Source organism: Ovis aries, chromosome 15, assembly GCF_016772045.2.
Source record: "Ovis aries strain OAR_USU_Benz2616 breed Rambouillet chromosome 15, ARS-UI_Ramb_v3.0, whole genome shotgun sequence".
Classification (NCBI taxonomy): domain Eukaryota; kingdom Metazoa; phylum Chordata; class Mammalia; order Artiodactyla; family Bovidae; genus Ovis; species Ovis aries.
In genome coordinates this window covers 29031972-29044318 of record NC_056068.1, presented here as the reverse complement: position 1 = coordinate 29044318, position 12347 = coordinate 29031972, and the positions used below count along the sequence as shown (strand labels likewise).

The following is a 12347-nucleotide window of genomic DNA, read 5'->3' as shown; positions in this document are numbered from 1 at the left end:
CCTTCTCTGCCTCCAGGACGCCCTGAGTCTTCCATAGGCCTGGAGCCCAGTCCCCACCATCCCAGGCTGGGATGTCCCCTCCTCACATCTGAGGCAGTCCGCAGACCTCAGCAGGGCCATACCCTGCCAGGCAAGGACACCGTTCCTTGGCGCTCTTGGGCACAAAGAGGATACCAAAAGAATCAGAGGCAAAGGGATGACCAGAGTCCCCTCCCAGTAAGAAAGGAACAGATGGAAAGAGCTGCGAGCGGGGTGCTGGCCCCAGGCCCCCAGTGGAGCAGAGACGAGGACTGGAGCAGGCATCGCGGGCCTGGCGGGACGGAGGCAAACGGCCCCAGTCTCCCGCAGCCCCTGTCCATAAAGTCCTCCCACCCAGACCTCGTCTCGGAGGGCACCCACTCCCCCTTTAGCCTCCCTGCCGCACGGCCCGCCCCCATGGAGGGAGATGGCCTGCTGGCATCTCAGGGCCAGGAGGCCAGCGAGCCCCCTCAAGCTCACAGGGGCTCCCTGCTCTCTGCCCCCGCTGTACTCCACACTCCAGCCGGTGGGGAGGGGAGGGACTTAGGGGAGAGTCAAGGAAGGGTCAGGGGCCAGGGGGCCAGGAGGCGTTAATACGCGGTAGTTCTGGTTAGAGGTGTGTGGGGAGGGGTACCTCAGTCACCATAGTGAAGCTCAGAAACCTCTTCTGGGAGAGGGAGAGAGGAAGAGAAAGTTTACAAGAGAATGAGAAAGGGGTCCAAGCCTCTGAAGTGAGCAGGCTGGAGGCCTCTTTCCCCAGAGCTGGCCCTCACCTTGGCGGCACTGCGAAGGTGGTCATAGTACACCTCCTCGATGGCCTGGAAGTAAATGACCCCCTTCAGCTTCGTCTCATGCTTGTCTGCAAAGGAAGACGGGCTGGGCTCAGTTGGCCTGTGGTGCTTTAGGTCAAGCTCAGCAGACACAGAACGTCCCACCCGGGGAAGTGGGGTGACTCCCAGGACTCCGAAACAGAGCCCAGATTATGTATCAGTGTTCAGCCTTGCCCAGAATGACAGAGGAGGCAGATCAGAACTCCCCTGAGATACCACTGCTCACCTATCAATGCAGCAAAAATAAACACAAAACACGGCATGCTGGTGACACTTCTGGGGGGAGACGGGCAGTATAATCAACCTGACGGGGGGCATAAATTGGTGAGCCTCTCGGAATGACTCAGCTTCTTCGACCAGAGTTAGAAAGGTGTTTGCCCTTTGAGCCAATTTTAGCACTTGGAAAATTTATCTTACACCTGTACCTCTCTCTCTGGGAAAGTCACTCAGTCGTGTCCGACTCTTTGCGACCCCACGGACTATACAGTCCATGGGATTCTCCAGGCCAGAATACTGGAGTGGGTAGCCTTTCCCTTCTCCAGGGGATCTTCCCAACCCAGGGATCAAACCCAGGTCTCCCGCATTACAGGGGGATTCTTTACCAGCTGAGTCACAAGGGAAGCCCAAGAATACTGGAGTGGGTAGCCTATCCCTTCTCCAGGGGGTCTTCCCAACCCAGGAATTGAACCGGGGTCTCTGGCATTGCAGGCGGATTCTTTACCAACTGAGCTATCGGGGAAGCCCCACACATGTACAAAAGAAAACATTTACAAGATTCACCATCTTGTAATTATAGTCATAAAAGGTTAGAAACAACCCCAGTGTCCATCAAGGGGAGGCGGCTGAGCAGAGTGTGCCATGTGATGAAATACACCTAGCTATTCAACAGAATAACGAGTATCTGATATACACATTTGGAAATAAATCTGCGAAGACTTCCTTGGCGGTCCAGTGTGAAGAGTCTGTGCTCCCAACGCAGGGAGCCCAGTTTCGATCCCTGTGGGGAACAAGATCCCCCATGCCGCAATGAAGACCCAGTGAAGCCAGATAAATATTTAAAAAACAAACAACACACTTCAAATAATCCATGACTAAAAATAGTTTTTAGATAAATTAGAAAAAATATATTTTTAAAATCTATAAAATACATCTGGATATCAACTTCTAGACATTGATATATTTGAGATGGAAAGACCTCTAAGATAACAGCAGGAAAACAAGGAGTGTGTTGGGTGCTACCTTTTGTGTAAGAAAAATGTTAGTCACTCACTCATGTCCAACTCTTTGCAACCCCATGGACTGTAGCCTGCCAGGCTCCACTGTCCATGGGATTCTCCAGGCAAGGGTACTGGAGTGGGTTGCCAGTCCTTTCTCCAGGGGATCTCCCCAACCCAGGGATCAAGCCCAGGTGTCCCGAATTGCAGGCAGATTCTTTACCATCTGAGTCACCAGGGAAGCCCCAAGAATATTGCAGTGGGTTGCCATTCCCTTTTCCAGGGGATCTTCATGATCCAGAAAAGGGGTAAGAATACGTGTTTGCATATGTTTATGTTCCCTTAAAGAAACTCTAGAAGGACACACAAGAGATTAATAAGTGTAGTTACCTGTAGTCAGAGGGGATGTAATTCTCTTTTACTGTCTTGAGTTTTGAACGACATGAATGCATTTATCTATTCAACTCAAACAGTAAAAACATGGAAGGCAGCATACAGCATCTGGAGGTCGGGGTGCCAGGAAGGAGGTGGGTAAACCCGCTGGGATGGGAGGGACGGGTCGCTGGCAAGGGCGAGCACAGGCCTGGCCACCCTGTCTGGGGGCGGACACCGAGCAGGCACCACAGCTCTGGGCAGCAAGCCCGAGTCACTAAACTCAGGTGGCAGCACCACCCTCCCCCAATCCCATCATTTCAGGCCTGAGGCAGGGGTCCTGGGTCGGGCTGCCGCCTCCTCACCTGCCCCGTCCCACCCCTGCCCCTCAAACCCCTGCCCTGGTGCCGAGGGGGGAGCTTCCTACAGCAAATCAAATCCTGCTGCCTCAGCTCACGGGCTTCTCTGCCAGCTCCCTCACTGGAACCCGCTGCCTCCTTGGCTTTGGCAAAGGTCCCTGACAGGCTGGTGCCAACACGTCCCTCCAGCCTTGCCTCGCTTCCCTCCCCGGCACCAACCCCGGGTCTCTCTGGCCAGGCTGAGCTTCTCGTGGGCCCTTATCAATCCACTCTTCTGACACTGGAATGGCCTCCAACACATTCCCTTAGCAAACTGCTAAGTCACCTTCAGCACCTGTTGCGAACATCACCACTGCGGCGCCCAGCTGTGCTCCCCCATGCCCCCGCAGCACGGGTGCTGCTCTGCAGAACTTACAGTGCTGAATCTGAACCTTCCTTCAGGAGACTGCCCTTCCCTGGTGATCTAGTGGCTAAGACTCTGAGCTTCCCATGCAGGGGCCCCAGGTTTGGTCCCTGGTCAAGGAAATAAGATCCCACATGCTATAACTAAAAAATTCTGCATGCTGCAACCAAGACCCGGCACAGTCAAATAAGTAAACATTAAAATTCTGAAAGAGATGGGAATACCAGACCACCTGACCTGCCTCTTGAGAAACCTGTCTGCAGGTCAGGAAGCAACAGTTAGAACTAGACATGGAACAACAGACTGGTTCCAAATAGGAAAAGGAGTACGTCAAGGATGTATATTGTTACCTTGCTTGTTTAACTTATGTGCAGAGTGCATCTTGAGAAACGCTGGGCTGGAGGAAGCACAAGCTGGAATCAAGATTGCCTGGAGAAATATCAATAACCTCAGATATGCAGATGACACCACCCTTATGGCAGAAAGTGAAAAAGAACTAAAGAACCTCTTGATGAAAGTGAAAGAGGAGAGTGAAAAAGTTGGCTTAAAGCTCAACATTCAGAAAACTAAGATCATGGCATCCAGTCCCATCACCTCATGGCAAATAGATGGGGAAACAATGGAAACAGTGGCTGTCTTTATTTTTCTGGGCTCCAAAATCACTGCAGATGGTGACTGCAGCCATGAAATTAAAAGACGCTTACTCCTTGGAAGGAAAGTTATGACCAACCTAAAAAGCATATTAAAAAGCAGAGACCTTACTTTGCCAACAAAGGTGCGTCTAGTCAAGGCTACAGTTTTTCCAGCAGTCATGGATGTGAGAGTTGGACTATAAGGAAAGCTGAGTGCTGAAGAACTGATGCTTTTGAACTGTGGTGTTGGAGCAGACTCTTGAGAGTCCCTTGGACTGCAAGGAGATCCAACCAGTCCATCCTAAAGGAGATCAGTTCTGGGTGTTCATTGCAAGGACTGATGTTGAAGCTGAAACTGCAATACTTTGGCCACCTGCTGTGAAGAGCTGACTCATTAGAAGAGACCGTGATGCTGGGAAAGATTGAGGACAGGAGGAGAAGGGGACAACAGAGGATGAGATGGTTGGATGGCATCACCAACTCGATGGACATGGGTTTGGGTGGACTCCGGGAGTTGGTGATGGACAGGGAGGCCTGGCATGCTGCGGTTCATGGGGTCGCAAAGAGTCGGACATGGCTGAGCGACTGAACTGAACTGAATATCTTAATGACCTGGATAATCACAATGGTGTGGTCACTCACCTAGAGCAGACATCCTGGAGCGTGAAGTCAAGTGGGTCTTAGGAAGCATTACTACAAACAAAGCTAGTGGAAGTGATGGAATTCCAGTTGAGCTATTTAAAATTCTCAAAGATGATGCTGTTAAAGTGTTGCACTCAATATGCCAGCAAATTTTGAAAACTCAGCAGTGGCCACAGGATTGGACAAGGTCTTCATTTCAATCCCAAAGAAGGGCAATGCCAAAGAATGTTCAAACTACTGCACAACTGTACTTATTTCACATGCCAGTACAGTAATGCTCAAAATCCTTCAAGCTAGACTTCAGCAGTATGTGAACCAAGAACTTTCAGATGTAAAAGCTGGGTTTGGAAAAGGCAGAGGAACCAGAGATCAAATTGCCAATATTCGCTGGATCATAGAGAAAGCTAGGGAATTCCAGAAAAGCTTCTGCTTCATTGACTACCCTAAAGCCTTTGACTGTGTGGATCCCAGCAAACTGTGGGAAATTCTTAAGGAAATGGGAATAGCAGACCACCTTGCCTGTCTCCTGAGAAACCTGTATGCAGATGAAGAAGTGCCAGAACCAGACATGGAGCAATGGACTGGCTCAAAATTGGGAAAGGAGTATGACAAGGCTGTATACTGTCACACTGCTTATTTACCTTATATGCAGAGTACGTAAGGCAAAATGTGAGGCTGGTTGAATCACATGCTGGAATCAAGACTGCTGGGAGACATACCCACAACCTCAAATACGTAGATGATACCACCCTAATGGCAGAAAGTGAAGAGGAACTAAAGAGCCTCTTGCTGAAGGTGCAAGAAGAGAGTGAAAAAGCTGGCTTAAAACAACGTTCAGGGCTTCCCTGGTGGCTCAGTGGTGAAGAATCCGCCTGCCAGCGCTGGAAACACGGGTTCGATCCCTGGTCTGGGAAGATTTCACATGCCGCAGAGCAACTAAACCCTTGGACCACAACTGACTAGAGCCTGCGCTCTGGCACCTGGGAGCCACGACTACTGAAGCCGGGAGCTCTAGAGCTGATGCTCCACAAGAGAAGTCACCACAGTAAGTCTGTGCAGCTTCTAGCAGCCCCTGCTCGCTGCCATCAACGGAAAGCCTGCGCAGCATTGAAGACCCAGCACGAAAATAAATAAATTCATAAAAAATTTTAAAAACCCTCAACATTCAAAAAGCTAAGATTACGGCATCCGGTCCCATCACTTCATGGCAAACAGACAGAGAGAAAGCGGAAACAGTGACAGATTTTATTTTCTTGGGCTCCAAAATCACTGCAGATGGTGACTGCAGCCAGGAAATTAAAAGATGCTTGCTCCTTGGAAAAAAAGTTATGGCAAATCTAGACAGCATATTAAAAAGCAGAGACATCACTTTGCCAACAAAGGTCTATATAGTCCAGGAGTCATGTACGGGTGTGAGAGTTGGACCATAAAGAAGGCTGAGTGCTGAAGAACTGGTGCTTTTGAATTGTGGTGTTGGACCAAGACTCTTGAGAGTCCCTGGGACAGCAAGGAGATCAAACCAGTCAGTCCTAAAGAAAATCAACCCTGAATGCTCACTGGAAGGACTGATGCTAAAGCTAAAACTCCCAGTTCTTTAGCGACCTGATGCAAAGAGCCAGCTCACTGAAAAAGACCCTGATGCTGGGAAAGACAGAAGGCAATAGGAGAAGAGGGCGGCAGAGGATGAGAAGGTTAGATAACATCACTGACTCGATGGACATGAATTTGAGCAAACTCCAGGAGATAGAGAAAGACAGGGAAGCCTTGTGTGCCGCAGTCCATGGAGTCACAAAGAGTCAGACACAACTTAGTGACTGAACAACAGTAATAAAGCATTAATGAACCCTCCTTTATCTGTTCAGAGGTCAAGCTCCTCTGATCTGGACTGCTATGCACCAGGCAGGTCCTCAACTGATGCAGAATAAACGAGTTCAAGGAACTGGGATCCAAAGAAGTCAGAGCCCACGATTTAGGAGGGAAGAAAGCACAGACACACATCCACTTAGCTGTGTGACTTGGGTATGATTAGGGCTCCAAGGTATGATTGCTCACGGGCGATAAGCGAGAGGACACACTCCCAGGGTTCAGCACAGTGTCTGGCACAATACACGTGGACCTGTCGTGACATCATTATGCCCAGCGCTGACGTCACATGGCAGAGGGACCCTGTGTGACGCAGGAGTTACCCAGAGGAGGGCAGGAACCACTCCCAGTGAGGCGGGGCTTCACAGAGGTGCTTTCTGATGTGGACCCTGTAGAAGGGAGGGGTTTCACGGAGGAGGAGGGAGCAGGATCCAGGAAGGCCAGGGAGAACGGCAGCATTCTGTTCTCTCCTGGCTCTTCCTTCACTGGAAATAGTAACACATTCCTGCCTCCGCTTCCTCGCCGCCTACCTATCCTCGATGGATTGTGTGCAATCTGGCTCCCGCCCAGCACACAGTGGAAACCGTTCTCTCACCAAGATCCAATCGTTGAATCGAATGGCCTTTGGGTGCACATTACCCTTGGCCTTTCTGCAGTGTCCATCATCACCATAATGTCTCAATTTCTTCCGTAAATTATTTTTTTTTATTCCATGACAGCCCCTGCTGGCAGGCACACATCCACTCCTCTGCCTTCTCCATTTCTGCCCTGCCCTCCCCTCCCAGGTTGGTTTCATAGACATGAAGGAAGGTCACACATGCCAAGCGCCAGCTCAGCACCTGGCCTGTGACTTCCCGCCTCCTGCACCCTGCTTTACTGCAGCCTCCTTCTCCTTCTCCCTCACAAGGGTGGCCCTGCCCTGGGGTGCAGCTCTGTCTCTCCCTCTTCTCTGAAGTCTAACTGTCCAAGCTCAGTCTTAGCTCTGCCTCTCAGCTGCTGAGAGACCTTAGGCAAGTTACTTAGCCTCTCTGTGCTTAATTTTCCTCATCTGCAAAACAGGTGTAAAACCAGTGCTTCCTTCACAAGATTATGATGATGATTAAATGAGACGATAAATGTGGAAGGCTGAGCACAGCATCTGGCCATACACGTGTGCAGTAAGTATGATCTGCTACCATCGTCATTATTATTAGTCCAACAGCTTCGACTTTCACTCTGCCTCTAACCCTGACCCTTCTCATAACCTTAGATGCCCCAGGGGCACTTCAACCTCAACGTGCCTAAGATGGAGTTGTCCTCCCAGGCCTGACAAAGTCCATTTCCACCCTAGGTGGAAACATGGGGACACCCGTAAGCCTCCCCTCACCCAGGGCCCAGGTGGGCGGGGAGGGCTTCCTGGAAGAGACGGCATTTGTCTGGGGACCAGTTCGGGGGGGAAGCCGGGTGCCCCAGGCTGCAGGACTCCAGCACCACACACTTCTGGCCCTTTCCCTCCCGGCACTGAGCAGGACGGCTCTCCTGGCTTTGTGGTTGGGTGGGGCTGGGTGACTAGCTGAACAGGCCCGCTAGTGACTTGGGGACAGACTCCAGCTGGGGAATTTAACCCAGTGCAAACCCAATTACATTTCTCTTTACCCTCTGCCACTGCAGCCAGCAGCATTCCAGAAAGGCATGCTCTGAAGCAGAGAAAGAATCTACACGGGGCAGACCCCCACCAACCCATGACGAACATGGATACAGATCAGGAGTAAGAGGAACTTTGGTTCTGAGCTCCTGAGATCTTAGGATGGGGTTGTTTCTGCAGCACAGCCTGTCCTGACGAGGCTATGATATAACATTCTAGCCTCCAAGTGGGAACTGTCCAGAGGGAACTCCAGGGCTGGGAAACCAAGCTGGAGGCTGGGTGCAGAGTGCTGAGAGAGCAGGACAGCTGGGGGGTGCTGCCCCCAGGCATGCTCAGCTGCTTATCTCAGAGTCTCTGTGGGAACTTGCCCAAGAGGGATCCACAGGACTCCATGCACGCACAGCATCTGGGGTGCCCTACAGCACCCCCATCATTCTTTGTTCACTGTTTGTGTCCCAGCAACAGGCTCCAGGGGGGAGGGTTGTGGCCCCCTTGCTTATCATCAGAGCCTAAGATACTTCCTGGGACTTACTAGATGCTCAGTAATACTGCTGGAAAAAAAATGAATGGTTGAACAAAGCCAACGAGGTGAGCCTTGTACATTTTCAGAGAGAGGAGAACAAGACCCAGCTCAAGGCCCTGGCCCCCACTTGGAAGCTTCTGGGTGACAGAGCCCAGGGGTCCTAGCCCCAGGGCAGTCTAGGGGGAACTCACCCACGTAATAGGAAAGGGTGCGCTTGAGCCGGTCAAAGACAAACCAGCGCTTCTTCCATGACTTGATCTTGCCGCCCATCTTGACCAAGTAGCCACGGCAGACCTGGTGGGAGGCAGGGGTGAGGCAGGACCCAAATGCACAGCCCCCTAAACCTTCTCTGAGCAGCAATGTCAGCCGGTCACCTGTGCCTATATTCACAGCGGGGCTCTTCAAGCCAGCACGCCTGTCCCGGGACAGAGACCACTGGTATTAGGGCAGGAGCTGAGGCCACTCTTCCAAGGACCCAGGAGGGTCTTCTGACCGTGGGGTCCCCACCAAGCCCCCCAGAGCCCCACATGCCTGTACCTTGCTGCTGAGCACCACGTGCAGACAGGTATCCACACCGTGGCCTGACGACTCGATGTGGGTCTTCAGGTCAAAGTCTTCCTTCCGGATTGGCAGGTAGCGGGTCAGGGGTCGTGCCTGAGGACAGAGAGCAGGATGAGTAGGGACTGTTCCCTCCCATCATTCCCTTTCCCAGGTCCCTCGGCTCCAGTCCTGAACCCCTACTCTGTCACTCTGGTTTCATGGGGCTTTGGCCCAAGCAGGGACCTGGTGCGCCTGTGCTGACTCCAGCCAGGCCTAGGCAAACTGCTGAAAGGCTCTATGCCTCAGTTTCCCAGACACAGCCGCCCCTGTCCTGTCCCTGCCCCTCCTGTCCTGAATGCAACAAAGCAAAAGAATGCGGTCTTGGAAGAAAAGCCCAGTACAAAGCCTGGCCTTCCCAGGGGGGCTTTGTTTGGGTCCTCATGTGTAAACAAGGGCTTTGAACTAGACAATTTCAGTCAACAGGAATTTTTTTCCTACTCTTCATTTCTAGGAAGAATGTTAGAATGGTATGAAAAGGAAATACCATAGATTATTTAAAGAAGAAACAAAACGTTCAACTTTCCGGAGGTGCCCGGAAATGATGAGCCGACTCCACTGGCTTTCCCAAAGCTGGTGGCCTCTGCAGCCCCACCTGAGCCCCAGGGCAGCGGGTAGAGAAGTTGAGTCCCTGAGAGACCAGAGACAGGAAAGGGGAACTAGGCATACGACAAAGATTCCAAGCACCGAGGCGAAACTCCCAGAGTTTCTCATTATTTCTGAATTCTCAAATCAGACAATCTAACCCTTGGAATTTATGTTGCTGCATCATTAGGAAATCAAGGAGCTGCACTCACTGGTCACTGTGGGGTAGGACCCCCCACCCCTGGGGAGGCCCATGGAGAACCCACAGGAAGGGATGGCCTGTCTGAGTCTCACGGGCTCTCCCACGGGCCCAGGATCTGGGCCTGGAAATGCAGGTAGATTTTCCTGCCTAACCTAATTTCTCTTTCTGCCTTCAACTCTTCTGCTCAAGGCTCCCGGGTAATGAAACACACCTGGGCTGGATTCTGTGTAAGGATGGGGTTCTGGTCCCAGGGAGAAGCTGCTACAATTCTCTTTTGGAGATGTAAACCACAAGTCAGGGTGAGTTTAGCCGCTGGCAGTGGGGCTGAGAGCCAAAAGGTCTGGTGCAGTGAGGCCAGGACAGACACCAAACACTCGGCGCAGGAGGGCACGGGGATGCAGGAAGGGACATGGGGCAGACCCACGAGGCCCCGGAGAGAGGCCGAGGGGAGACCCTGATCTGGACACGGCTCCCACCTCTGGAAGGCCTGCGCAGACCCTCATCTCTACAGGGTGGCCTGCCACACCCCCACAACCCGATACACACACAGACACACACACACAGACACACACACACACACACACAGACACACACACACAGACACAGACACACACACACAGACACACACACACAGAGACACACACACAGACACAGACACACACACAGACACACACACACAGACACACACACAGACACACAGACACACACCAGCCTGAACAGACCCTAGTGGGTCCTGTTCTTCAGAGCCAAGCAAGTCGCAGGTAGAATCCTGCTTGGGCAAAACTTCCTAGAGAGAACAGGCTCCACCGCCCAGCGTGGGTACCCTGGGCTATCCAGACCCCTCCACAGCCCCACCCCAACCCCACACCCACTCACCTGCGAGAACTGCTTCTCCCGCATCTTGACCTCCTTCTCCACGAGCTGCTGCCTCCGGGCGCTCTCGCTCTGCAGCCTCCGTTCAACCTGCTCCCGCCGCCTCCGCTCCTCCTCCAGGGCCTGCCGCCTCAGCTCCATCTCACGTTCCTGCACCCAAGGCTGGGGCTCAGTGCCCATGGCTGCCCTCTTAACTCCAAGCCCCCAACACCCCTCCTTGGGCTGGGCCAGAGCTACAGGAGACACCCACCTCAGAGGGCAGCCTGGTTTGAGGGGCCATGGTACTCCAAGCCCACCCTCCACTCCAGGGACCGTGCTGACAAGGGTAAATGCTTTAAAGTGAGACCACCCTGCCTTCAAACCCTGGTTCTATCACCACTGTGAGCGCCCGACGCCGCCAAACTCCCTAAACCTCTACAAGATGCGGCCAAGAGTGCCTACTCCTTTGGACTGTAGGGAAAATTAAATGCAATCGTGTAGGTAAATGTCCGTCACTGATGCTGGCAGGATGGAAGCACTCAATTAAAGAAAAAGGGGAGGGGCTTTTAAAATCTGTATCTGAATTCCTAGGACATGGGTTATTGAAACAACTTTTTCTGACATCGAATGGATTCAGCAATCCTGCCCTAATCACTAAGTGAAGGCCCTTTGAAACTCCAAACATTCATAGTTGACCTTCAAATTTTATGGAAAAAAAAAGAACTTATAAAAGCCATTATCAAAAGATTTTAAGTCATTAAAACAAATTATTAAATACAGAGCACATAGGTGATGTTGTATGTCTTCAACACCGGTAACAACCTTCACATGACTAACTCCCATCTACCATTTCTTCCCAGCTCAGAATTTAGAGAAATCTCCTTTTTCTCCTTTTGCCAAGAGATGTTTGCAAATGTGCCCTCCTTTCAAGGGAGTTTAAGATAAAGAGGCTTTCTTCCCCGGTTGGTCTCCTGCTCCCAGGGCCCCACTCTCCTCTCCAGACACAGAGAGAGCCCCGGATAGTAGAGACCGAAAGTCTTCAGGATTCTTTATTCAGCCTCCTCCCTGGGCATGGTTTCCCCAGCCTGGCTGTGTCCCAGCCCAGGTCCACCGGCAGGGACTGTGACGTGCCTGCAGCCAACACCTCTGCTCTGGCTTGGATATCTGCCTTCTCTCTGTCCTCATCCTTCAAGCCCCAATTCCCAACCATCTCCAAAAGGAGTGACCTGGCACTCAGGTAGACAGGCATCAAAATTTTCTTGGTGGCCAAAGGTCCCCAGAAGCGAACAGACAAAGACTGGAAGTTCCCGTGCAGGAAATTCACAGCTGGACAATGGTTACCGTGCTCCTCCCCTTTTCCTAAGGGCTGTGAAACTTGTCATCTTGCCAAGCCTCCTGATCCCCAACTTGAGGAACCTAGGCTTGGAAAACACTCTCTTCCTCAGGGACTGTGGCGAGAACAATGTGGGGAAGAGGCCTCGGGAGGGGCGGAGGCCCCCAGCGGGCAGAGGACAGCCCCAGGGCCCAGGTCTGCCTCACCCTCGACTCCATCAGTCTGCTCTTCTCCGCGTGAGCTTCTTTCAGCATCTTCTCCATTTCCTCAATCTTCCCCATGTCCAGGCCGCTGGCAC

General features: G+C 52.0%; 1 protein-coding gene across 17 annotated transcripts in view; it reads right to left on the bottom strand.

Annotated features, from left to right (window-relative positions):
* The window catches only part of PHLDB1 (pleckstrin homology like domain family B member 1), a 48862-nt gene that overhangs the window by 1471 nt on the left and 35044 nt on the right, over nucleotides 1-12347 (bottom strand). For 14 of the 17 annotated variants that reach the window (XM_027979260.2, XM_042232702.1, XM_027979262.2 and 11 more), the window contains 5 exons: nucleotides 12256-12346; nucleotides 10741-10887; nucleotides 9018-9134; nucleotides 8672-8774; nucleotides 792-877 (listed from right to left, as the gene is read on the bottom strand). In XM_027979260.2, the coding sequence (XP_027835061.2) occupies nucleotides 792-877; nucleotides 8672-8774; nucleotides 9018-9134; nucleotides 10741-10887; nucleotides 12256-12346 (544 nt within the window). Of the gene's footprint in view, nucleotides 1-507; nucleotides 686-791; nucleotides 878-8671; nucleotides 8775-9017; nucleotides 9135-10740; nucleotides 10888-12255; nucleotide 12347 lie in introns of those variants that run through there. The other 3 variants (XM_042232703.2, XM_042232706.2, XM_042232707.2) reach the window with 1 other exon arrangement.